The sequence below is a fragment of the Chelonoidis abingdonii genome, chromosome 24, assembly GCF_003597395.2.
Source record: "Chelonoidis abingdonii isolate Lonesome George chromosome 24, CheloAbing_2.0, whole genome shotgun sequence".
NCBI lineage: Eukaryota > Metazoa > Chordata > Testudines > Testudinidae > Chelonoidis > Chelonoidis abingdonii.
The window spans coordinates 23,654,515-23,682,335 of NC_133792.1; the positions used below are offsets into that span (position 1 = coordinate 23,654,515).

Below are 27,821 nucleotides of genomic sequence, written 5' to 3' on the forward strand. Positions count from 1 at the left end.
GTTACTACAGAAGAATTGAAATTCTTGCATCCTCAAATGAAGTATTAGATAAGTTGACTGTTTTTATTTAATTTGACCTGAAAGTGTATGTTACTTATACCTATGGCCTTTAAAACAATCTTTGTGAACTATTTGGGGGATCTGTTTGTTTTAATATGTAGTCAATCCGTTTGATTTCACGAACAGTTTTTGTAAACAGATACATTTTGTGGGACTTCATAGATCTGTGCTGGTTTTTTTTCAGTGGCACTGAATATTCACTGTTCAGTACTCTGGCGCAAGGTGGTTTGAACTGCAAGTGGTCTGAAGTAGAAAGGGGAAGTTGTAATTGAAGAGAGAAATTCAGCCCATTTTCATAAAGTAGAGGGTTTTTTTTGTCCGCCTGGCTTTTCATGCTCCCCTGTAGATTGCTTAGGTGCAATACTTACTGTGATTATCAAGCCATAGAAAGTGCTGACTGTGAGTGAGAAAAGGAGAGGGATGGAGAAATACCTGCTCATGTTTTTGTCAGATTTGTCTAGTTCAATGGCTGTTTTTATTTCTTTTGAATAAGCAGAGACATTTGACGTCATATCCATATCGCTGCACCTTGGCAGATTTTCAGATAGAGAAAAAGATTGGCCGTGGGCAATTCAGTGAAGTCTACAAAGCAACTTGTCTTCTGGACAGAAAAATCGTGGCATTAAAGAAAGTTCAGGTGAGTGTTTAAAATTGTAGTTTATTGTATTGCAGGTAAAAGGAAGATTTCTGCTTACTTTGCGCAGATGTTACAGGTGAAGTGCTTGCTTCCCCTTGAGAATTCTCTCACCAGCGGAAATAAACCGAGGAGCAGAAAGCTGTTTTGAAAGTCCTTTTGTCCTTAATTGCTGTCATAAACATTAGTTATTTTTGGCTCCCATATAGAGCAACACCTTTGAAAGGGTCAGTTTCATAAATACTAATTAAGAAGGATAAGCCTATTTGAGGTATGTGAGTACTATCGTACCCATTTTACAGATGGATACATGAAGACAGAGGTTAACTGATTTAGTCAGTCACACAGTGAGTCAGTGGTATAAACTGGGAGTAGAACCCAAGCCCTGACTCTCTGTTTCCTCCTCCTAATTGCCTTCTTCAGTTATTCCACATAGGGCGGACAAATCCAGCGTTCATTTTGACCAGATTTGAATTAATGTGTTTGTGCTGCCTAATCTTGATTTCTTTTGACCATTGGATCTAGGAATGACTAGACACTTCTAGTATCACCAGTGTAAAAAGGATTGTCATTTCATACTACTTTTAATTTTCCTTTTTTTTTTTATTAGACTATGGCTATTTTGTTTTTGATTGATAATATGTATAAAAACAAAGGTTTTAATAGGCATAGCCATAAAATTAAGGATCTGGCATCTTGACATGGGCTATCATATCAGAATACTGAGTGTGATAAAAGGCCGGATGACGGATAAGGGGCAGATGGCTGAGGACATAAAGTTAGAGATGGAAACGATGGCTCACCGCTCTTCTCATCTGAGTCATTAGTATCTAGAAGTAGAGGAGCAGCTGACATTATGAACAAAAATATTCAGTGACCAGACTTTCATTGGTGGAACACAATTAAATAAAAAGAAATTAGTTTTCTTTCTACTATAATTAATTATATTGTTTAAAACCAAATTCTGAAGATGCAGCACACAAATATATCACAAACTTAGATTAAAATACCATAGTGTTCAGAGCAGTGTTTTTCTTGAAGAAATTCGCCTTTAATCCTTCAACGTATCTTTTAAATTCCTATTACCAGTGACTTGCTCTCTGATTATTAGAGAATGAATATTAATGCTAATTACTCTTAATTAATGGATGGGAATATGTGAAGGAAGAACAACTCTGAATTGTTTAAAGAGAGAATAGAAATATATATAAAAAATATTTCACACAATGTGAAAACAATGTTAAATTAAGTAACTGTTTTTTTTAAGGTCACAAAATAGGTAAAACATCTACAAACTAAAATCTCATTTCCTCCACCATTTAGCATGTTGCCAAAAGGTGCTAATATTAATTTTGCTGCTTCCTCATTTGTAGTGGTTTTAAAACACAGAATATGTCAACCAGATGCAAGTCTGGTGACTGCAATAGGACACTTACATTCATTAAGTTAAGGAAGAGCAAGAAAACCAATGCTGGTTTAAAATGAGTAGAGCTTATCTGCTTTCTTGCCTTATTATTATTTATTATTTTATTTTAAATATTTCACTTTCATCTTATGTTGAAGATATTTGAAATGATGGATGCCAAGGCCAGACAGGATTGCATTAAAGAAATTGACCTTTTGAAGGTAAGAATTTCTACAGTGGCTTATGTAAGATGACATATATTTACAATTCCTGTCTGGAATTTTGCAGTGGACCCCTCTTTGGTTGCAGGGTGTTTTATCTAACTAGTTTCCATAGCAGTTTTGTGCAATACATGTCTTTTGGCTCACCTCTTGATTCTTTGTAGTTTTCTGCCCTTTAGAGCTCTAGGGTATCCATTCTGCTCCTTTTTGCCTTATGCACAAGTACCTCTTTTCTCCTCCACGGATCTTGCACATAGCATGGCAGGTGCATTGGCTGGGAGGTATTTTTTCATAAAAGTGATTATGCATCACCTGCTGGCCATGTTTTGGCCAGAGGGCATGTGCATTTCTATGTATTTGAGTCTACATGTCATGTATGAACTGGGGTTATTTAAGTGCTGACAATGCATGGGTTGTTTCCACAGTACATGCATCCAATTTTTCTCTACAGTAATAGAGGACAGAACAAATTTAAATATGCCACCTACACTGCATGCTATTTTGGCACAAAGAGACAGGCTCTGCTAGTAGGTGATGAACAAAATAAAGTTTGGAAATCGGTGGCAGGAGAGTATCAGTGCAACTTGCCCCTCCTGGCACTCCTGACATTGGGTAGTGGTTCATTAATCAGGTAGTTTACACTCAGTAGACTTTGCATGTAACATCTGGTAAGAAAAACCCAGCTTCGGTTTCTGCAATTGGATCATACAGTTTTTGCTGTTCTTCCATAACAAGGATGAGTTTCATAGTTTGATTTGAGTTATTGTACAAGGGTCTGCCTTTCCAAAGCACCTGCTGACAGGGATGGATAATAGCTATTGGTGGGAGTTTGTGTATGCACAAAGTGATGGCCTGAGGAGAACATCCCTCATTCACTTCACGGTGGTAACAGCTGGAATTCATACAAGAGCATATCCAACCAGAAGCCATCTTATTGCATCTCTCTTTACGTATGCAAAATGGAATGTTAGTGTAACAATAGGAATCAGCTCTTCCTCTGATGAATATCAGATATCATTATACTACTGTAGGTGAAAGTCTGTTCAGCCTCTGGCAGTTACATGGTATGGACATATAGCTAGAATTATATCAAAGCTGTTTGTTTGTGCTTAGTCTACCTGCTAAAGAGTTTGTAATGAAAAAGAAAATAATGCCAAACTTACTATTCACCAAGAGAATTTTGGATCCTGACAATTCAGATGTGGAATCTTACAGAAAGATTGTTTAGTTGTGGGGCACTGTCATATGTTTGCACTGGACTTATTCAGGACAGTATGTGCAAATTTATCAGAATCAAAGGTGAGTGAAAAATAAAATATCCAAGATGACAAGGGCTCATAGACAGTCAATTATCATCCTAACGGTATGAGATGACCAGAGGCAACTCCAAATCTTCCTGTGTAAAACTCATCAAGGAGCTAGATGTCAAGCTGTGAATACTGTACTGTCTGGGTTGTGAAAAGAGTAGTAAGAGATGGTATGATATAGTGGGATAATTAGCACTTCCCCATCCACTGTATTGTTTTAAAAATAATTAAATATATATATCTACATATAATTTCCTCCATTCTTAGCTCTTTCACTCTTTTTGTTTTCCCAAGTATCTCTTGCTCTACATAGCCTCAACTGGCAGAACTGAGGGCCTGTTCCAAACCCCTTTGAGCTCAATGGGAGTTGGATGAGGCTGTAACTCAGCCGGCATGTTTGTTGGTCAGCTTTACAGGTTCAAGATCAAGGAAGTCATGGTGTATCCTGAAAAACGTAATAGCTATCTTCCAAAAAGCAGCAAATGTGCCACTTCTGTAAATCATAGGGCACAGAGACTTAGTTTATGATTCTTCTTCCATAACTGGGACTTCATCCCAGTAGTAAATTGGCTCTAGTTATACAAGTAGACTAGATTCATTACTAGTTCATATTTTGTTTTTTAAATTGAATTGATTTATTTGAAAACATTACCAACTCATATTCCACAGGTGCATACATTATCCAAGAGACATATTTTTATGAAGAAAAAGCCATTTTAGCTTGGAATCCATAGCAACTTATGCTAACATCACTTATCTTTATGGAAAACTTTAACTGCATCATTTTTCCAGGTTCTTATTTTTTTTAGGGTAATGTTAAATTTTACCTTAAGTATTTCTGAAGTTTTAGTAATCCTGCCAGGATAAATTAATGTGTGTCTTTACTCACTCCAAGACAGCTAGGAATGAGATTTTTCTGATGAAAATCAGTGGGTTGAAATCTCTGTTGTAGACGGGTTGCCCACTCACTTAAGCCTAAAATGTAGCAGTTGATTTTTAGGAAGTTTTTACTCAAAAAATAAAATCTGTACCATTTTAAGGTTGGAAATTAATCTAGTTCAATTGATATTTTGTATCTGAATTGATTTTTCTATCCATTTTACATTTAAACTTGTAGGAACAATGGGTAGGTATACTCTGCTTACGTGCAAATGTACTGATAGGGCTCAGTGAATGTATTTTTGAAAAGTATTATAAGTATTTCAAATTAAATCTGATTTTTTTCTTTAACATCAACCATTCTCCATCAATGTTTGCAACTCAAGCATTTCAGCATTGTATTTGTGTATGAGAAACAGGAAGTGAAACTGACTAGAAAAAGTGAAGGTGGATATTTAATGATCAATCTCCTATCTGAATGAAATGCGGAACATACACAAATTGAATAAGTGGGGACAAATAATAAGAAACTTGAAATTCTTTCATTTTAAAAATCACAGCCTTAGTAATGCAGGGAACTTCTTTTAAAATTCTTTTTTCCTTTTCCTTTTCAGGAGATGCTGTAGCCTCCCAAGGTTTTTGCATTTTGATCCTTATTTGTTGCCCTATGGCAACATACTTTGAGTTGTGTGTTTTAGTTATTTGCTACATAAAATGACTGTGAATTGGGGAGTTTTAAGCATTACTGTCATTAAGTCTGTCTCCCATCTTGACAATATAAATTCCTAGTTGAAAAATGCAGTAAAGAATAATCGTGCTGTGCTGATTGAATACTTACATAGCCCCATCAAATAAGCTGGAGCTCAAAGTATGGTTTAAAAAATCAGTTTAATAAATCATATTGTATTGCAAATGCACAAGGGCTATATTAGTTGATACTGCCAATAGGCCACTTCTTTCAAATGTATATTAATTTTCAAATGAAAGATCAAACAAAATGATTAATTTTACCCACGATGTATATAAGTCAGCTTCTGAGAAATTGAACAAATCACAACTAAGAGTAATCAAAGTTCTAAATGTCTACTTGAGAAGCAGTTTTTAATGACATTGTACAGGTCAGCATTTTTTGATAATTTGATGCAGAGGCAAATTATATTCCCAAAAGGCTGTGAGGTAGAGTTGTTCAAGGTTTTGCTTAGAGACTAGGAAGGATTTTAAGAGGCCAGCTTCAGTACGTCTGTCAGTATCAGCAACTGGAATGCATCTCACTCAGTGCTGTAAAGCTAATAACTTGTCAAATCAATATTTGCAACGCATCTCGTGTTAATTGATAGCTCCCATGCTGACTGTTCTTACAGCTACGTATAAATAACTGAAGGCCATTTTACAGAGGCACAGAGGTGGTTCTTAGAAAAAGTAGTATTTCACGTTTCAAAACTTGACATAGGTCTACTGTGCTTTGCAGTACAATTTGAGGACGGTGTAGTAGATGTTTCTATGCGTAAGACATTAGGCAGAGCAAGTCCATGTTCTGAGAGAGGAGTAGGGTTTTAACAGTGTGACTCCAGTTTGTGTTGCAGAAGACATGTGATCTCCCTTGGCATGACATAAAGAATTTCTCTGGAATTTTTTCTTTTAAACTTTTTTCCATTTTTAACAAAAACTGGGCATAATTGTTTTCATTAGATTAGTGTGCAATACATTTCAACAAAGTCAATACTATTTTGTAAATGAGTAACTTAACACACAATATCCATGTGAACACTCCAGCTCCCAGTATAACAATATTATGTAAAAATGAATAAATTCTGTCCTTTAACTATTATATTAGTTTTGAGAAAGGCAATTGTTCCTTTTACCTTAAATACAAAGTTTAAAGTGTCTAAGGGTAGTGGATTCAGCAAACTACTTAAACATGTGCTAAGTCCAAATCAAGACAGTGTACTACTAGTGGGTCTATGAATACAATAAATGTCTAACTGTAATGTTTATCTGGAGCTTAGCCAAGTAAGCAGTTTGGATACTTATATTTGTGAATTTTGTCCCATGATATCTACTGTTGTACACTAAGTTACTGCCTCACTCCAAAGTCTAGAATAATTTCTGGGTAAACTGCAAATTAAAACAATTTACCAATTTTTGATATACCAAGTTAGACTCCATACATTTTTTGTTGTTGAAGGAATTGGACAGGCTTGCTGTAGTGAATTTGTGTCAAAATGATGCTTTGCCTCTGCTTTCTTTTGATCCAAAATTTCTGTATGGCTACAGAAATAAATGTTGTTTTGTGCTTAGTAGAGTACTTGGAAAAACTTTCGCATTTGGGAGGTAATAAAAACTTCACTGGAACAGCAAAAAAAATAAAAATAAAAATAGAATATCCATCAAAAAGAGAGAGGTAAAACAGCTCAGTAATATGGCTGTAATCAGCAGCAGGGAGCCACCGTGCCTGCTCATTTGGAGATGACTTGCTCTTCTGCAATGCCTCTTGCTGACAGCGTTGCTGTGCATACACATCAGGCATTAACTGCCATCAAACTTTTAGGTTGCATTAAAGAAATGAGAAAATGTCAATAACCTGAGCTAGGGCATTTTGTGCTGTTTGTGCATTTAAAGATTGGTGAGAATTAAGGTTATGCAGTTTCCTTCTGTCAAAAGATTAGAAATGTCAAGTAATCTCCCGCATCGCTTCCCTGCCACGTGCATGCACAAGTGTTGGAAGTACAGAGGGTGGAGAGGAGGGCAGGATCTTCGCTTCAGTCAAGTCTCTTATAAAACCAGTGTGACTTCAGTGGATGTTCTGGGGTGGTGGGGTTCACAGGTGTGGGGAATAAGGTGTCAAGATTTTTTTTTAAAAAAACAAATCCCTCTGTACAATTTCCAGGTGTTGGTGGCCAGTTTGGTCTGACGTGCTGGGTGGTGGAGTAGGGAACTTTTCTGGTTAGCTCTATGGGAACAGTTTTAACAGATTCTAGAGAGGTTGGTATTCAGCTCCTGCTGCTGGTAACAGAGGTGAAAAGGGGGAATCGTGGGAGATCCACCCACAAGGGTAGAAGTTAATCTCAACATAGACATATTTTTTTAAAAAAGTTGTAAGCTATTAATCAAAAGACTAGGACATGGGTTGCTTGGAGAGAGTTCATGTGCCAAGTTTGCTGAGCCATCAGACACTGCTGGGAGGCAAGTTCACAGGCAAGCCTGGCAGGTCCTGGGAAGCCTGCAGAGGATGCACTTAACACCAGTATTGGTGGAGAGCAGTGTCCGCAGGGAACATCTGAACCCCTTCGGCTGGAAGGGCAGTAGATCAGCACACCTGAAGGAAACGTTTTTTAAAATATTCAGTTGAAATGTCTTGACTGTTTTGTTTTTTTCAAGTTCAGCCTTGTGGGAATATTCTTCTCTTGATGCCTGCACATGAATCCCATTAACACTAATGTGAGTTAGTGTCCAGGCATTGCAAAGGAGAATCTATTGCCTAATGTGCATGCAGAGCAGAGTGATTAAAATGGTGGGATATAACAGTGTTTCTGTCAGCTCAGTAACCCATGAGGAGTCACTACTGTCTGCTGGATAAAATGCCCATTTTTTATTTTTTAAATTTATTTTTATTGGACTTTAGGCTTACAAAATGGAGAAATGCAATTCAGAAAGAGGCAAAGAGAGAGACTACAGAAATCAAGATACATACAGTATGTTCCAAGTAATTATAGTGGTCAGTTTTGTTAGGAGAATCAGACATTAAAATATTAAAACAAATTTTAATATGTTTTGTTTCTTAATTTAGTCATGGAAATAATGCATAACAAGACCAGAAAACAAGAGAAAAATATTATAGTATATATTAGCGTACAAGTCCTCTCATGATGCACTTTATAAAAAAACAAAAGCTATTTAAATAAGTGAAATCTGGATTAACAATTATAACAAAAAAAAAAAGAAAAAAAAAAGCCAAAGCGCAAACCTAAACAATAGATGGTGAGCTTGTCTACCATAAGGTGGCAAATGATGGAATACTCCTGAAATTCATTGTTGTCCTGCAATAGAAATGGAACACAGGCAAGTGATATTCTTTCAAGATATTTAGGGAACAGTAAGTAGAATCATATAAATATAGGGCTGGAAGGGACTTCTGGAAGTCATCTAGTCTAGCCCCCCATGCTAAAGCAGGATTAACAGTATTTAAAGAATAATTTCCAGATGTAACTCAGCGGAATCAGTGTCTCAGGTAATATACACTTCCTCATGAATAATACTGCACATGGAACAGTATGGTGGCTTCCTTGTGCTGGGCCTGATTAATAGGGCTGGGGTCATATGGAAACTAGATTTTGTTGTCTTTTGGAAGCAGTGTCACCTACCAGTGTCCTTTAGGATTAGACAGAAATGATAATGATGCTTCCTATATTTCCAGACGCATGCATTGGGATTCTGTATTCCTTTCATCGTAGATGGATGCATCTCAGGTATCAGTTCTCGGAAAGTTTTTGGAGAAGTTTTCCCATAACTTAGGGTACAGTATCAAAATTGTTTGGAAAGCCTGGAATCCACACATTTCCAGTCCACACTTGGCTTTTCAAAGCTTATAATCTTTCCATCTATTGAAGAGCTACTTTTGACTAGGTATTTTGTTAGTAAGGAACGTCTCCTGCAGAATTGTCTACATAATAATGTTCAGTGTCAGGTATGCAAGAATTTCATAGAGCCAGCTTTTCTGATACTGATTCCATCTTTGCTTTCCAGATGCAGATTTTTGTAAAACGCGTAGGCAGAAATGATTTCTGAAGGAGCCCACTTTCTCACGTGCTGTACTTTTGAAGGAACACTGTGTTGGCAGCGAACGCATTAATGCTACGGGACAAGTGGTTCACGTAGTAGCTCCATCTAGCCGCAGGTTTAACCCGAAATGTTGTTAATGGTAATTGGCATCACTCAAGTCGGTGGTAGTGCTCACATGGATAAAGGTGGGCACCTGCACAAGTGTTTGTAGGTTCAGCGCCTTCATCTGTAGTGATCATAGCAAACCTTTAACTAATTGTGGCAAAATTAATATTTCACTAGGTTTAGTCAATATCCTGTATAGGCAAAAAGGTCTGAAATGGGATCCAAGTTGCTCTTTTTGCCCCCCATGAACTAAATAATAATTGTTTAAATCTGCAGTTGTTTTACTGTCTCTTCTGTAAAAGAGCTGTAGCTTAAAAAATTGTTTTTAATACTTATTAAATAGAAAAGGCTCTGAGTAAATACAAACATAGCAAAAGCCTAAGGTTAAATTAAAAAGGGCAAGACTTAATTTTTTTTAATATTAATAGATAAAACTGGGATTAGATGTATACTTTTAAAATGGCAAGAGTTACTAAAGAAGCATAAATGTAAAAATAATTTGTAAATAAATGAAAAGACTAGGATTGCATATATTTTGAAATTGGTAAGGGTTAAAATTTTCAAAATAATGCGATGGCTTAAATGCACTAAAATAATAGGCAAGGATTAAAAATATTTTTTAACAAATAGAAAAAGGGAAAGGTATGGTAAAATATAACACACATTAGAAAAAGGCAAGAGTTTCCATGTTCTAGTGTTAATTATAAATCAACAGAAAAAAGCTAGGATTAAATGCAAAAATGTAGAGGCATTGTTCAAATTTTGTTTTTTAAATTAATCAAGATTTAGCCATAAATACAGCTTTAAAAGAAAAAGCCAGAACTAATGAGCAGTATGTAATCTGTATGGTGTAGTACAGGGGTAGTCAGTTATTTTTTGGCAAGGTCCAAATTTTTGGTCAAGGTAAAGACTCCAGAGAAAATAAATAAATAAATAAACGATAATAAGTAAATAAAAAGATTTTGGGGTCCATTCAAAAGTGTCTGGCGATCTGGATGTGGCCTGCAATCCACCTGTTGACTACCCCCATTGTAGACCTTCCTCTGCCTTTCATATTTTTTGGTGGCAGGGACAATGTCTGCCTATATGTTTGTAAAGCACCTAGCAAGATGGTACACTGATCCTGAATGGAGACTTGAAGCTCTGCTATAGCAGACATCTTAGTAGTGTAGTGGGGCTTGATACTAATTTAAAAAAAAATGAAATCCTACTAAGTGTAGCTCAGACCAAGTTTTCTCCCAAGATCATAATTTTAAACCCTGATTATAATTATCTGAACATACAACAGAATAGACCATTTGACTTCAAGTATGGAACTAATTGCTCCTTACAAAAGACTGCTTGGTTTTCTCTTTTGCCTAGTACACATGTGAGAGAGAATCTGAATTGCGTTTCACCACACATCCTTATATGTATATGGACACACAGCAAATGCCATAGCCTTGTCTTTTGTTAAGGACACTGCTGTGGAACAATTACAGGAATAAACACTGATGGGTAGTATATTTTGAGTCATTATTACTGAAATACCTTTCATGTAATGTACATTCACTTTGCGCACCCTCTCTCTCTCTCTCTGCAGCAACTGAACCACCCCAATATAATTAAGTATTTGGATTCTTTTATTGAAGACAATGAACTGAACATTGTCCTGGAACTGGCAGATGCAGGTGATCTCTCTCAGATGATTAAGGTAAGGACACACCAATTCTTGAGGCAAAATACGGGTGTCACATTTATTCTGGAAGTTCAGGGGACAGATTGAAAACAAAAACAAACCAAAGAATAAACTCTACAAAATGACATAATACCAGGAAATATAGAAAAACTCTATTAAAAAGCATTGTGAATGACTGATGTTGGAATGGATGTTCACTAGAATTTTAGAAAATAGGTAAAAGTATTTCCAATTTTGATTAAAAACTGTGAGGAATCATTTCAAGCCTGAAAATCTTTTGGAAACTTGAAATGTGATTTGTTCATTTGATAATTCCTTAAATAAGTAAAATGAAAATACGATAGAAAGGAAAGGGGGAATGGGATCCGGACAGTTCTCATGCTTTTTTATTTTTTAAAATAGGAGCATGAGGACTGATGATGTTTATAATTTTTATTCTAGCTGATGTATCTTCAGAGACTTATTATGGAGAGCACACTAAGAAAAAAAAAAAAAGGAAGTCAGGATACATGTCATTCCTGTCTGCAATATTACCAGAGCCTTCCTTCCCTTTATGTTATGTACTTTGTGAGCATGGGAGATGGTGCTTTCTCTGAGTCTAGTGCATGTCTTCAGAATTTACTCTTGGAACACACCGGAATTATCACCAGCCTTTACTGGCTGTGGAATAAAATGCAAAGCTAGCATATATAATGTAGCCTTCCTTCTCTCTCTACCTCTGTGTACATAGAACAAAAAGAAAGGGAAGGAGGAGGAGAGGTGAACCTAGTATGTTTGGCAAGAGGGGAAAAAAGATTTTTAAGAGGGGAAATTTCTTTTGGGATTAGACACATTTCCCTAAAGGCTTCCTGCTTGGAAGTTTTATACAGAGTCCCATGACCCCACTCAATTTTTCACAGGGATCTAACATATTAGTTCATCAGCCATTTACCATGTTTACCCCATTATTGTCTTTGGGCTTTTAATTAGAGCATGGAATACGAGAACTGGTTAAGAATGTATAGGTTCTTTTAGTGTGTCTGAAGTTTGTCCTGCACTTACTGTCACCCCTTGTGATCTTTCTGAATAGACATCTTTCTTCTGAGAATGTTTATAATCTTTGGCTGCTTCTGATTGGTAGAATCTCCCAGCCTGTCTTATCCTGCATTTCTCCTCCTCTCCCAATCTGTATTGTATTGCATTGGTGCCCTACTGGGGAAGGCACAGGTACGTTTTGAACTTACAAGAATTTCATTAGGCTGTGACTCTTACTCCTCCATTAGTGCTGGTTTGCTCTTTTCTGCATTCTTGTTATAGTTTATTCTAGTCCCAGGGTCTTGAATATTCTTAAGGTTTTTTTTTCCCCCCACTTCTCTCAAATCAGCTTTCTCTTTAACTGTCTCTCTCTCCTTTTTTCGTGTTCTTTTCCTCAGCGTGTTGAGCTTTTGCTCCTTTTCCCCTTCCTGAGCTACCTCTCTGTGACCTTTGTTTCCATAGTTGTTTTATGAAGGAAGGTGGGCTTGCCCTCTCCCCTGGGAATTTAGGAATATTGAATGCCCTACGTGAACTGGGGTTCTCTACACTGTAGCCTTGCAGATCTATTTCCTCATCCATTCTAATTCTAAGCAACATCAGTGTGGACCTGGATTCTGCCCTAGGACATGCAAGCCTTGCAAAACTTGCTTAAAAATTTACTAGTCTATTCAAAAAACCTACCCTTTACCATGAGGGTAGATAATGAAAAAAGAACAAATGTTTTGTCAAAAAACAGTATTCACTCATAGCAAGTGGGTATGTATAATATTGCAAGGCTAGTTTACCCGGTCTGTGATGGATAGGCACATTTAATTATTGTAGGGTAACTAGCCACATAGCTTGTCTGCTACATTTAAGACATTTCAAAAAGTATATTGACTTTCCTTCACAACAGGATTTAGGATTGAGAAAATTTTCAAGTGCTTTCTTTTCTCTGATGTAGCTCTTAGGAATACTTGTATTGTTGGAACCAGCTTTAGTTAAGCTGTTATCACCTGCTTTTGTATTTTCTTTGACATGTTAATCTTTAGACATACATCCCCTGTGAGAACAGATGTGGTATATCATGTTTGTTAGCACTCTTAACCTTCTCTCCATATTTTACCTGTTTTTACCATCATTATTCTGTAATTATCATAAATGAACATTTTGGAAAGTTCACCTCCTCCTTGTTGTCACAGCTAAAATACCTGATTAACAGATTTGTTTTCTCTGTCAGCTCAGCTATAAGGCACCAGGCCAAAGGCTGTTAAACAAGTTAGCCATTTAGCCCATAGTTAGTGGCTGCATTTACAGTGTCAGTGAAAATCTCCATTTCAGAGAAGGATTTGCTTCATCAAGGGGAGTGGGAGCTGGAAATAGACCTATGGTAGAGAGTTCTGGGGGGACAGCCTAAAGTTTTCAGTCATTGCTTTTATCTCCAAACAGTTAATGCTGTTAACATCTATAAACCTGAATTCGCTGATGGTGACTCAAAGTATATGTGGATAGTAACGCTAGCAGCTAGCGTACCTGTAATGCTGAAGACAGTTTCATGCAATGACCTGTGCTAAGGGAGATATTACTTCCTGAATATGCTAACCTCCAGAGAGCAGGGAGGAAGTCAGGCCCTTGAGGGGAGCTCATGATTATTGTTTCATCTTGCATATACTTTTAACATTGCCATTGTTGCTGTTTACTGCATGTTGCTCCTTTTCCCAAGAGACCCCAGAGAACATCAAGGTTTATCAGAGGCTTTTCAGTACTTGCATTTAAAGATTTGAGGAAAGAAAAGAACCATTCTGAAAGCTAGTGTTTGGGGTAGTGACCATGCTGCTGTGTAAATCTTTGAGTGGAGTTTGCTTAGTTGAAAAAAGTAGTGCTTACACAATTTTAAATTATTATTATATCTGATGAAGAAATTGCTCATTTTGGCTTAAATGAGCTTTTCATAAATGTAATAAACACAAATGTACCATTCAGGATTGATAATTTCAGCTTTTAATATTTTTTACTTCCAGTTGGGTGTCTTTCTCTAAAAATTAATTTTGGTGATTCTAAGGGCAGGTCTACACTAGAAGCGCTGCGTTGGCACTGTTGCCCCAATGCAGCTGCGCCACTGTAGCGAGTCTGGTGAAGACACTCTGTGCCGACAGGAGAGCGCTCTCCTGTTGGCATAATTACTCCAACACCATGAGAGGCAGAAGCTATGTTAGTAGGAGGGCATCTTCCGCTGACATTGCACTGATGTGGCCAGCGCTTAGGTCATTGTGACTTGCGTTGCTCAAGGGGGAGTCTTTTTCACACCTCTGAGTAATGGTAAGTTACATCGACTTAAGCGGTAGTGCAGATCTGCCCTTAGTTTGATAATTTGGACAAGACTGTGATGCTATAACTAGTAAATACTTTATGGACTTGCCTGTTTCCCAAAATAATTGTAAAAGGAAAGGGGCATTGATTCCCACCCCGCCTCCTCATGATACAAATAGTGTGTTTTCATTGGTGACAAACTTGTAGATAGAATTTTGATGTATGCAAAAATTAAATGCAAACAAGGATGAAAAATAGAAGAGTCTATTTACATGATAATGTAGTTGGCATTAGGATCATCATGATTACCAGCCTGCCCCATCATAGACTAGGTGAAGAACTCTGGTTGTCTCTTTCATGGGATAGCAAAAAGCTAGAACCAGCTCTGCTTAGTGACCTTGTTGAGAAAATCCTCAGGCCAGAATATTATACTGAACCAGGTCCCTGTACTGAAACAACAGGAACTGAATTTTGTAGTGTTTAAATAGAATCCAAATATTAATGGATAAAGTTGTTTGATCCCCCTTCCTCTCTCCCCCCCATCCCTCCTGTTTAGACGTATGTTAGTCTTATGCTTCAGGGAGGCGGTAGGAACAGCAATAACAACACTCTGAAGGTGTGAGAGTGATAAAAACAGGGACTGTCTTTGTCATGTCCCTGTCGCCTGCATAATTTATGAGCTGTTATAAAGCTGATGTAACAGAGTGTTGCTGTATAACCCACTGGAGAATTTTGGCTTTCTGGTAAATGTCAGGCAAATCTTATTGGACATGACATTTAGAAAATTGCCACTTGTGGTCTAACATATCTTCACTTAAATACTTTAATGAGAATTAAGCTAATATTATGGTGTAAATAACACTTTATCCATCATCCTCTGCTGTTCTGCTGCACTCTGCTCTTAGGTTTTGGTTTCAAACTGCTGCAAGCTGTCAGGTTTGCCTTTTGGCGAATTGCACAGTTACACCTTTTCACAGCTGATCTGCAAGATAAATTTTTGCCATTATTTGATTCAGATAACTTTCATATAAAATGCTGAATGTCACAACAGGCATCAGCTGCCTGTATCAAGAGGGACAAATACAAGATGGGCTTCTTGCAACCAATCTAGCACCTTTATTCCTCTTAAGATTTTTAGTGAAAATTCTTAGTTGTATAGTGTAAAACAAATATAATGGTAGAGCATCATAAGGGTGCACAACACCTTATCAAAAAAAAATCACAGGTGCCTGTCCAGAGGAGATCACTATGTTCTAAATTATACCTTATATGGCAAAGGATGACAATAATAAGCATTAAACAACTGGGATTTATATGCATCTTATTGGCTCTGTAACTGTAAATGTATAAGTAAAGAATTGCTTTAGTGTCTGGAGTGAAGGTCACTAAAGAGAGTCAAGTACTGGCCAGCAGTGGGAAGGTAATCCAAAGTAGTGAGTTTTGAGAAAAGATGTAGAGGGTGAGATGCGTGGTTAGTGAGGATATTTCAGCAGTGTCTGCCCTGGATTATACTGGTGATAACTCAGTGCCTTGCTTTATTTACATCTTGGGGAATAGCACGTGAAACTACTCCAGAGAAGTACAGACAGTTTATGGCTGTGGTATGTGGTGGTGGTGATTATGATTATTAATTTGTGTGTGTTCTAACAATGCTCAGAGGCCCAAAGGATTGGGACTCCATCGCACTATGTGCTGTACAAAGCCGTGATAGGACAGTCTTTGTCCCAAAGACCTTACAATCTCCAATTTTGCTTCCCCGTAATCCTGTTTTTATTTTTGCTTTGAGACAGTTTGGCTTTCCCAAAGGTTATGTCTACATGTGAACTCTTAGGGTTATATTATTACATCAGAATTGGGGATACCCAGTTGATTCCATGGTAGTTTTGGGCAGCCAGGGGAAGAAAATGGAGACATTTATTTTCTTTGTTAATAGACTGTACATTATTGATTGAACATCTACAAGATGTTGGTTTTAAAAAAAATTCCTTTGTTATTTAAGGCAGCATACTCCAGACATTTGTTGTTTTGAGGCATTAAATATGTTTTGCAAGGTAATTAAGGAGATTAATGCTAATTATAATTGGTGTCCATTCAAAAATGTCAAACCTATTTAAGCATATTTTTCATAGTGGTTGTTAATTATACTGAAGTTTACATACACACAGAAGGAGTTAAATGCTAATCAGAAGATGAACCATGCCGCTGTTGATCTGGTGGACATGAGCAGTCGACAGCTGACTAGCATGAGTCCAGGAATCAGATAGTTATGTTGCTTCTTCATTGATCTTTTATTTATTTCCTTCCACAGTATTTTAAAAAGCAGAAACGGTTAATCCCGGAAAGGACGGTGTGGAAATATTTTGTGCAGTTATGCAGTGCAGTCGAACACATGCACTCCCGCAGGGTGATGCACAGAGGTAACATTAATTCAGTCTCTTTTCACTGAATAATAATATAATGTTCCAATTAGTAAGCGCCCACATTCAAAAACAATTATGCTGATGTTCAGCCAATGCATGTTTAGAGAGAGACTGGTGCTTGCAAGATGGATTTCTCCTCGTGTCTTTTGCCTCATTGTTAGAGGATTCAGTCCGAAGTGAGTATAGTATTATGAAGATGAGCTGCTTTCTATTCCAGACACTGATATTAACTAGAAGTGTCAAATTTGCCATTACAAACGTGTGAGAAGTAAAATGCTGAGACTAGTGGATGCAGTGACCGCTAAGAAATAGTCTTAATTATATTTAGTACGACCTTAAAGACCGTTCAGGGGAGCTTTTCTGTCTCATAAGCAGATTTGGGAATATTAGTATAAATACGTTCCAAACTCTTTTATACCCCATTCTCAATGTTCATTAATTATTTTTCTAGCTCTTATCTTAGAACTTTTCATCACTTTGGGCTCTATCCAAAAATTACTTTTCCCCTGATAGTAAAAATGAAATGTTTTGTGAAGGACTTGACCCAGGAAGTGCAAATGCACCACAAAGGAGCAAATACCAATCTCTGCTGCTCATTAATTCCATTCCCTTTACTAGTGGCGAGTGCGTCACTCAATTCGCTAGCAAGAGAGAACTAGAATTCCACTCCTACGTAGTCACCTCTTGCAGCCTTCCAGGTATGCCTGATTTAGACTACAATAAATGATAGTAGTCTGTCATGTACACAAGTCTACTATAATTCACCGGGGAAGGAGGATTCACTAGTGCACACCATGACTTGGGGTTTAGCTTGGGGAAACTGAGCTTCACTTACTTTGTCTTATAAGTGGAAAAAATATTCTGTATAAAGCCCTCTGTGGTGGCCTGTTGAGCAGGATGTGTTGGGCAGAGTGAGAACTCTGCTTTGTGAATGAGGTGCATACTCTGCTGGGTGGGCTAGCTACGTTACATTCCAAGTTTTTAGTTGTTTTTCTGAAGAGAGCCCTCTCCCTTTTCCCCCATTGACATTTTGCAGTTCATTTTCATTACAAAGATGAGGGAAGGGTTAGAATGAAGTGAAGGCAATTCAGAGCTTTCCTGCTTTGCTTTTAGGTTGTTAGACTTGTGTAAAGCTAAATTGTGCAATTTTTTTTTTTTTGTAAGGGTGGAAGGGGAGATGAGGGAAAGCTATCTGAGACATTCTTAAAAACATCACCCCCACCCCCCCCCAAGTTCCCACCCTCTCCCTGATTAGAACCTGCTGTTCCAGTTAAGGATGATCTTTGCCTCAAATGTTGGACTTGAACAGTCACTCGTCAGACATTTCAGATTAAAAATGCATGAGTGCACCATTGGCTTATGATTTCTTTGAGTTTCCCCAAAATAGTTGCTTCATACAAAACTCTTCAGGGAGAGTGTTGCATCTTCTTGTCCTAGCCCTGGAAGCAATCTTTGATTCAGTGTAGGTATGAGGCATTGCAAGGGGCTTGCATTATTTTTCCTTTATAAGACATTAGGATGTTGAAGACAATGTGGTGGAAACATTCAGCATTCAGATTATGACACTTGTTTCATTGTACGAGAGTCTCAGCAGGAGTCAATGTGTTAATGCCTGAGCCAAAGCCTTTTGGACTCAATAGAAAGAGCCCCGTGGACTTTTGTTGGCTCTGGATCAGTCTCATATCCAGATCCACATATGGTGATGTAGTGAACATTCAGTATTTTAGAATGGAAAGATCACTCCATGACTTGAAATTTTTAAATCAAGCTTAGATGTTTTTCTAAAAGATATGCTCTTGTTTACCAGAGCTATTGGACTTGAAACAGGAATTATATGTATGAAAATCCTAAGGCCTGTGTCATGCAGGAGGTCAGACTAAATTATCACAGTGCTTCCTTCTGGCGTTAAAAACCTGTTAACCAACATTTAAACAGTCAGTCATTTTTAAAAATGAGAAAATTATTAAGTTAGGCTACTGAAGTGGACCCTTGCTTGTCATGTTACTTACATGCTTGTAACTGCATGTTCTATTCACAAGCTAGTTCCAACCCATTGCGGGTGCATTTCAGTGTGAGAGAGAGACAAAAAAATCACGTTAATGTATCTTACAAACACATTTGTTACTTACCAGGGGACTGATATTCAGTGAGCAAGTTGGCAATCAAGGGAGTGAGTGGAAGAATGAACCATGTACAAGCCCGTACTAATTAGGTGACTTCCCTCTTGTATCCTCAAAATGTACTGAGTGTAACATAGCTCCACCTTCATTAGGAGGGCCATCCCTCTATTAAGCAACCAATTTTGTTGGGCCCTCGAGTGGCCATTTATGACAGAAGTCAGAACTGAAAATATAATCCAATTAACCTAGCCCACCCTCTAACTTAACAACAAGACCAGCTCTTCCAACAGAACAAAGGTATTGCTAACATACGGTTTGCAAATTTGTATCTTAAGCCTGATACAAAAAATATAAAACTTCTATATAAATCACTGTCCCATTCACAAAATGTGGATCAGTTTTAGACATGTAGATCAGCCTTTGATATAAGGGGAAAGTCAACCATAATAAATAGTTCTCTGTGTAAATTTGACATTTCCAAAGGGAAGCTGGACTTAAATATTTCTTTGATTTCTGTGAGTGAGAGTGGTTACCTCTTTTGTTATGCTGTTTTCCTACAACTTTTCCCTTGCTAATATTTCTGCTGCACTGAGAAGTATACTTGGGTTTTTTATGTAACTTGAAGTCTTAGAAGATTCAGCCTATCAAAGCTGTGCAGAAACATGGTTCTGATTGAGTCTCTCTTTTGTGCAGAAGATGCTCCAGGCTATGTTTCTATTGCAGTATTACAACAGATAACCTTTTGTGGCTTTGACCTTCTCCTTGTCCCCTCTTGCAGACATAAAACCAGCCAACGTGTTTATAACAGCCACAGGAGTGGTGAAGCTGGGAGATCTTGGATTAGGTCGCTTTTTTAGTTCTAAAACCACTGCAGCACATTCCTTAGGTAAGATGGCATTTCCAGCCATTAAACACCTTTACACAATGTATAACTGTGAAGTTCAAACAAAATGATATCTGTCCTCTTAATGTGACACAGGTTGGTTCAATGGGTACCTCTGACATGTTTTCTATGATACAAGTTTTAAGTGCTGTTTATATATATTGAGTTTCTTTATGCAAATTTTAAAGTTTTTTTAAATTGTTTTAATTAAAACTCTCCATTACATTTTTTTCTGCAACGTTGTTCACCGTGGTAAGTATAATGGTTTCTGATATGTGACTAGGTTGTCATAGGCATCTTTCTTTATCTAACTAGCACATCTGAGTGTGTGATGCACTGTATTTAGAGGATTAATAAACAATGAGATCCAAGATACCTTTTCCCTTTCCTTAATTTATTTTTTGTGCTGATATCAACTGTTATACCACCAACTTCTTTTGGTAATGTTTGATCAGCTAACTCTCTCCAAGATGCCATTGCAATTGCTGTCTGGGAATGGAAAGTGTGTAAAAGCACATTTCCACAGAAACCCTTGCAATTCACCAGTTCCAAACAAGGACGTTTTCTCAAACAACCATCATAACAGCTCAGAGCAACATAAAGCTCTCAGACCTGAGCTGAGTTTCAAGTGAAGTTGTGTTTTCTAAACACTTCCCATGAACCTGCTCAACAGCAGCTTGGTTTAAAGTTTTCTGCTGTGCAATTACAAATCTTTCAAAATGACCCGCTGTCTTTGTGTGGTGGCTTGTTTCATATACTCCTAGTGGCATCTGCAGGAGTACTTTTGACCTTTCTATCTTCAGGAATGATATCACCGTAAGCCTTCATCCCCAGCAATGGGGAAGTGGGGTGTGTGGTATCTAATTGGATACATCTACTGGAGAGATTTTAACAGCACTGTGACCGTCTAGTGGTCAGGCAGTGGTAGAGGAGAGCAAGTGTAAGATTTCAGTGTGGCAATGGCAGTTCTTTTGTATCTCTTAGGAAATAAATATACATTCTGTCTCCAGGGCTGTCAGTCTGGCACCTTTCATTAGTCTAAAATTCACTTTATGAACAAAGTTTGCTTTTTAGGGAGGTTTTCTGTAGGCTCCCGATCTCCACATGGGTTGATACTGCAGTTGGGATATATATATCCATACTTATACAGCATACTACTATAAGATTTGTAGGTTTAGGATATAGTTGCAGTAGTGTCTGTATAACTACTGTTTGTTGTTTCCAGCAGTGCTTACAATGTGCTAGATAGTTACTAAATGTAAGACAACCTGCTTCCTGCCCCAAAGAGCTTATAGTACTGAATATTCAAGCTTCTATAAAGGACACGAAATCAATATTCTGCTAATTGCCCAACAAACTCTTTTGGTTGGGTTTTTTCAGAGACATGAATCTGCAGTCTCTCTGGCTCAACCACCATTACTCTTATTGCAGTTAGATAAGTTATGGAGCAGCATTGGCTTCAGTGAGAGAGGGTTAATTGTTCTTTCTTTCCCATTTTGGTGATTCAGTGCATTTGTAGTCAAAAGGGGAGGGAAGAAAGGATCTTGCTCTGTTACCTTGACTAAGAAAATAGACCTGTTCAGTTATCTGGCTTGCTTGACAAATAAGAATCCTGATCATGCTCTGGACGTGATACTATATTGAAGGTTTGGCTAAATTGATCATTGACAGAACTACCATGTTAATGTTCTCTGGACACTAGTTTGTAGCTAAGTGGCTAATATTAGCCCTTAATTGGATATTTTAAAATGAAATTGAACCCTGAAAAGGAGTGGGCGGGTGCATATATGTGTGTGGTTAGATGAGAAGTGTTCAGAGTTCCACAGATGCGGCAGAAGAAACTACAAGTTTTATCCCTTTTCATACAAGAATAGCAATAGTGGGTTTCACCCTCTTGCCATCAGGCTCATTATTTGAAAAACAGATAATGAGTTAAAGTGCTTTGAGCTCAGCAGCATGGTCAGTGGAAGGCACAAGATGCAAAGTGCACTATGGTTATTTAGGCTTCTCTTTGTAAGTTTTCAAGGGAGAACATTGGCCATTGATACCTGGTGGTATCTTCTACTTACGAGAGTTAGGTTTTATTTGATAGTACACCTCTACCCTGATATGACGTGACCCAATATAACACGAATTCGGATATAGCGCGGTAAAGCAGCGCTTGGGGGGGTGGGGCTGTGCACTCTGGCAGATCAAAACAAGTTCAATATAACACAGTTTCACCTATAATGCGGTAAGATTTTTTGGCTCTCAGAGGCAGCCTTATATCAAGGTAGAGGTGTACTTAAAACCTCTCACCTTTGTAGCAAACCAGGTTTTGAGTATCCATTCCTTTTGGAAATATTTCAGAAACATTTCTAATTACTTACTTTAACAAGGCATTAAGCATTTGCTACTGTGGCATGAAAACTAAGCCTAAAAGGATCCAAGCTGATCCAGATTTAGGATGAGATGAAATCCACAACACACACTATTTTATTTAACAGAAAGTGTGTGGTGTCCTAGTTTGTGTGTACTGATGTTTGTATGTAGATGATGTATATGTAGCTAATTAGACTGTACGCACACACAATTTATTTGAGCACTGTCAATGTTTGGTGTGGTGTACAGATTGTAACAGAAGACACTGCCCCAAGCAGTTTACTGTGAATTAGAGTGGCATACCCCTACAGCAGACAGCACACTTGGTGAGTGGAAAGTAAAGTCCTAGGGTAGTACAGATGTCATTTGTGTACTAGTGTTACGCACATAGCTGTTCACGTTAATGCATTGAAATAGTAAGTGGAAGAGTTGTATTTAGTACCATTGTAGGATTTCACTGCATTTTTCTTACTTCTCTGATTTCTTTAGTAGATGTTTTTGTGACACTGGGTTAGAAAGTGCTGAGATAGATAGATAGTAATGAGGGCCACAGTACCTATGTAGGTAGGTAGATAGAACTTCTATATAGTATATTTTTTTTACCCTCACAATGAGAGGGAATTGAAAATTTAGAGCATAATTAATTGTTGTACATTATTAATGAAATACCTTCTGCACTAAAATATAAATTGTTGCATGGATACCATGTGACAGTTAATACACGAGTATCCGATAAGTGCTTTATCTCATCCAGTACTTATTTCAAACACTGATACTTCATATCAATTGTGGAAAATTAGTTTACTGTGTTATTACAAAGATATTAGAATGATGAAAAAATAGAAATGGATATAAAATTAGCAAAGCAAACTATAATTACCTGTTATAAAAGGCAGCCCTACTAAAAATCAGAGAGTAAGAGATGCAGTAGGAATTTTCAAAAACCTATGACAAATGTACACTTGTTCTCATTACCCAACAAACATCCTTAAATATCACTGTAATCACACACTTCTGTTTATTCCCTTATTTCCCCAATGAGTGGTGTGATTTCAATGTTTTCAAACAGTTCCTCTGTTTGAATAATACACCTTTCTAACGTATGCAAGATGATAAACAGCATGAATGTTTTTTTTAATATAAAGGGACTGTATATAAAATTTGATTTTTCATGTAAACTTTGTTGCTGTACATTTTTTATAAAGCTCTAGATGGCTATATGGTTTGCATCATACTGATATAAGATTTTAGTTTTTGAGAGCATAAAGTGTTTACTATTCCAGAGCATTTTTACCTCTGTCACCTCTTTTTATGTAAAAGGTGTGATCATGTAAGAGAGGTTGCTTCTTTTCTTTTCCTAGCCAATTATATCTCTATACTGTATTAACATGTTCAAAAATACTTGAGTCTTATCTCACTAAAGAGCAAGTGGCTCTGTTTAAGTTCTTTACCTTTAGTTCCTAAGGTCAGTTTGGACTGCACAAGGTGTTGATATAATTTCACTTTGTATTTGTGCCATTTGTCACATTCTGCAGAAGACTCTAGCTTAAATTGCTCCTACCTGCACTGAATCGACATTTATTTCGTAATCGTGTCACATACAGCAGTGAGGTTTTTAAGCACACAGAAAAACAGAGAAGATGTATGAACCCTTGTTGTTATAAAAAGATGTAATAGCAAGCAAGGTACTTCTAAAATGTATGTACTCAAAATATTAGTGTTCTATTTTACTGTCAAATTTCAGTCTAGAATGTATTCATAAATAGGAGAAAAGAAATCCCCATCAGAGTAAGTTAAAATCACATCATCAGGAATGGGCAAAAATATGATCATGTCCAATAATTTGATTTTATCTAGTTTGACTGCTGTGCTTATTATATTAATAAGAATAAATTGGGGCTTGGAAACTGACCGAACATGTAAACCAGGCTTGTGACCTTTATCAGAGCTCCTCTTTCTTAATTCAGAAAGCGCATGTAGTAAGAGTTAAAAGCTCCTCTCTGTGGATCCTGCCCTTCGTCCAAAGAAATAGCATCCTGAAAGCAAAATGAAAACCAGTGTGAAAAGGTAAAGGAATCCAGGTTTCCAAGGGGGAAAAGAGCTGTTTACAGTGATGCTTGTTTCCAGAGAAAAAGTACATTCTTACGTTCAAAAGATATTTTGTTTGGAGAAAAATAATATTTGGAGTAATAGCTGTTTTTATGTAATTGGCTAGATTTGTAGTTTTGTAGCAACAAGAAAGAGAGTCTGATTTACAAAGGTTTTTTTCATTTGGAAATTTACATTTTAGTAAGTGTGAATGATATTTTATATATATTTATATTTAAGGTAGCCATGTATAAGATATATATGATTTTATACAGGCCTAGTCTGTGGTATCTGATACTTCCTGTAGTCATGTTGCCCTAGCAACCACCCTGAACCATAATTTCTAAGGCTGCTGACCCATGAATTGAACACAGGGCTTATGCAAATATATTCATCTAATTTTTTTCTTTCTTTGTATTTCCTAATATCAGACTGGCATAAAAGGGCATTAGGCAGTACCACAACCCGTCTGACAGGTGTACTGTCTGGCTGTGGCAGTGCAGCCGCCTCAGTGTCAGAAATGGAAGCCATAATTAGAGCAAGGAACAGAATGAACGTCAAACGAATTACCAGGCAGCAGATCATATTTGTCAGGAAGGATTGCATACATAAAAATTAAGTGACAGTACACGCCGGGGTAATGAAAGAAAAATGAAAGATTTGCCCATACAAAGCTCACAAGATACAAGCGAATGTCTTGCTTGGAGCAACAGCAGGCTGCACGACAAATTATGTGGCTGGATTTTGTGGCTCCTGTTTCATCACCATAGTCTGCATTTATAAAACAAGAGAAAGCGAGGCCCACTTCCTGATAGACAGACCTACAAAAACAAATGAACAAACAAACAGAAAAGTTGGATGCATGCTGGTCCCACTTGGCCCTGACTGCTGTAAAACCAGCACCCTGTATGAATAAGGTAGGGAATTGTATTGGATGAATGGTAAACCCCACAAATAAAATGGTGAAATCGATTTTTCCTGGATGGTTAGAGGAATAAACTGGGGGAACTTGTGGGGTACCACATATTCTGCTGCTGCTCTTTTCACTGTAGAGATTTCTTGTTCTCGAGGTCTGTGTTATTGCATGGAGTAGTCTTCACTGTTCAGTGCTTTACCTGAAATCTTCCACATTTTTAAAGCAAACCCTTGCAGCTGAATTACTCGCTAAGGGATATTTTATTAGCTGCCATTGCCAGGTAGCAGTGCTGCCCTTCTATCCTGTCCCCAGTTAAAGAAATTGCTCTCTCCCTCCCTGGATAAATCCCAGGTTTTAGCTGGAAAGGAGAATGGAGATGCATATAATTAAGACTTCCATTTATTAAGATTTTTTTTCCCCAAAACGGAGAGAAACAGTCTCTGGTGAGTGGGATTTTTTTAAAAATTAATTTCTTTGGAGAAAATATTGCTTAAGCATTTTCACGAAAAATGAAAGCACATTCCAGTTCTTTTGTTTGTTGCAGTGCATGCATAATTACATTTAAAATCTTTTCCTTTTGCTTACGTATTTCCCCTTTTTGTACCATATGGTGCCTCTCTGCCTCCCATTTCACTGCTAGGTTCAAGAAGTTATTAAATTTAACCTAAAGCTTCCTCTTGTCCAGTAACAAAAGTGAAATCAGATGTAAGAAGTGGATTTGTGTTGTTTCTCACCCACAGTGCACAGCAGCTTCAGATTTACAGGGGCTTTTTTCCAGCAAGTAACCGGAATGGGCAGAGTTGCAGTTTTCCCGCACTGTCTTTTCCATATGCTACTCTTTAAACTTGTTTTAAAACCCCGTTGTAAAGCCCATGTTATACATTTCATCATTCCTTTTGTGAACTTCTCTGTGAGACGAGCAGAAAGAGGAATAAATCATCAGTGCATGGTATTCTATCATGCTTTGTTTAAAGCTGTTAAATAGGTCCCACAGCATAAGTTAGGATGGTTTTAAAAGAAGATTGTAAACAGCAGAACATGGTCATATATTGACTAAAAATTCAACACTGAATTGATGTAGTTTTGGTTTCTTTTTAAATGCACCAAAACATTTACCCGGTACAACAATTAAATAGCTTATAGATAATTTCCATCGATGTTAAAATTGACTGCTTTTTTGTTAAATTAATTATCATATTTTTTATTAATGAAAATCCTGTGTCTGATGGTATAATCCAAAATTGCAGGTTTGCATAAAAAAATTGAAAAAAAAATAAAATAGTTGACTTTTTTTTTTTTTTTTTTTTTTTGCCAAATAGACTCAAATTTCCTTGTGTGAGAGCAGATTTTCCTTTTGAGGATACCACCATACATGTCAGACCTTCTCAAAACAGAACACACAAATAGCCATTGATCAGACTGTGTGTGGGTTGCTGAACACACATTCCTTCTGTGTTTTCTGCTCTGTTAGAGGGCAACCAGGGAGTACCCCTTTTGTCTTGAGAAGATCTGGTGCACAAATACACTGGTCCCCATTGTTCTGCTTGCCAAGCCAGTGTGCCATTCCAAGAAGATTCATGGTGCATTTAGAACTGCAGAGACTAGAAAACAGGCCTCATTGAGAAACAAAGGACAGAGGAAACCTGTGCTTAAAATTTTAATGCCCATCTTTTCAGTGTTTTGAGAAAATTTGTTCTTTTGGTATAAGCAGTAGACATAGTATTTGTGGGATAAAATGCTAACTTGAATTGTTGGTTAATTTATTGTTATGATTAATGTTACCAGATAGCAACTGTGAAAAAACGGGACGAGAGTAGGGGGTAAGAGGCGCCTATATAAGAAAAAGTCCCCAAAAATGGGACTGTCCCTTTAAAAACGGGACATCTGGTCACCCTAGTTATGGCTAATAGGTATAAGTGGAGTACATAACAGATAAAAGGATTTTTGATTATTTGCAGTAGGTGGATTGTTCCTAATGGAATACTGTCCACGTTGTATCACAGCTCTTTCTAATCTACTTGTTGCACTAATCTCTCATAATTCCTTTTCTTATTTGTATGTAATCTTCTTGCTGTAGAAATAAGTAGATTTCAATCAAATCCTTCTTTAAGTTATTGGAATGGAATTCGTACTTCAGGGTGATACTTGAAGGAATTTAGAGTAAACTTGTTTCATGCTTTTGACCGTTCTTTCACCTATATCTTGCCTGTAAGAATCTGCACAGACTCTGCTATGGAGACAGCATGCTCATCTCCTGTCAGAAATTCAGCAATCCTGCAGTAGTTCTACAACTAATGAATGAATAAAGCAAGAGCAACATAAAGTGCAATGCCATCTCAATTTGACTTGACTGAGTCTCTCAAACTGTCGTTGGATTTTTCTTGTAACAGGAGAAGCTGCAGTGCATCCAGTCTCAACTGAACACTTTCATTATTGCAGACCAGGCTTATCCTGAATGTTTGAGAATAGGAGACAATTGATGGGTGTTTATAGTTTCTTAAGGTTTCAGTAGATTACAAAGGACTAGGAGTAGGTGAACTGTTTTAAGAGTTCAATGCCTTTCAATAGGAAGATTAAGATTCTTTTCTATAAGCGTACATCAAAGTATGAAAAGTTTTGTTTTGGCATTCAGACCCTCATGTAGCAATGTTAATACTAGACT

General features: G+C 37.3%; 1 protein-coding gene across 2 annotated transcripts in view; it reads left to right on the plus strand.

Moving 5' to 3' along the window:
• NEK6 (NIMA related kinase 6) overlaps nucleotides 1–27,821 on the plus strand; it is a 111,935-nt gene that overhangs the window by 60,532 nt on the left and 23,582 nt on the right. Inside the window, exons 4-8 of one of the 2 annotated variants that reach the window (XM_032767574.2) lie at nucleotides 554–697; nucleotides 2,258–2,320; nucleotides 10,973–11,083; nucleotides 16,680–16,788; nucleotides 19,690–19,797. In XM_032767574.2, coding sequence (XP_032623465.1) covers nucleotides 554–697; nucleotides 2,258–2,320; nucleotides 10,973–11,083; nucleotides 16,680–16,788; nucleotides 19,690–19,797 — 535 coding nt within the window. The remainder of the gene's footprint in view (nucleotides 1–553; nucleotides 698–2,257; nucleotides 2,321–10,972; nucleotides 11,084–16,679; nucleotides 16,789–19,689; nucleotides 19,798–27,821) is intronic. The other variant, XM_032767575.2, reaches the window with a different exon arrangement.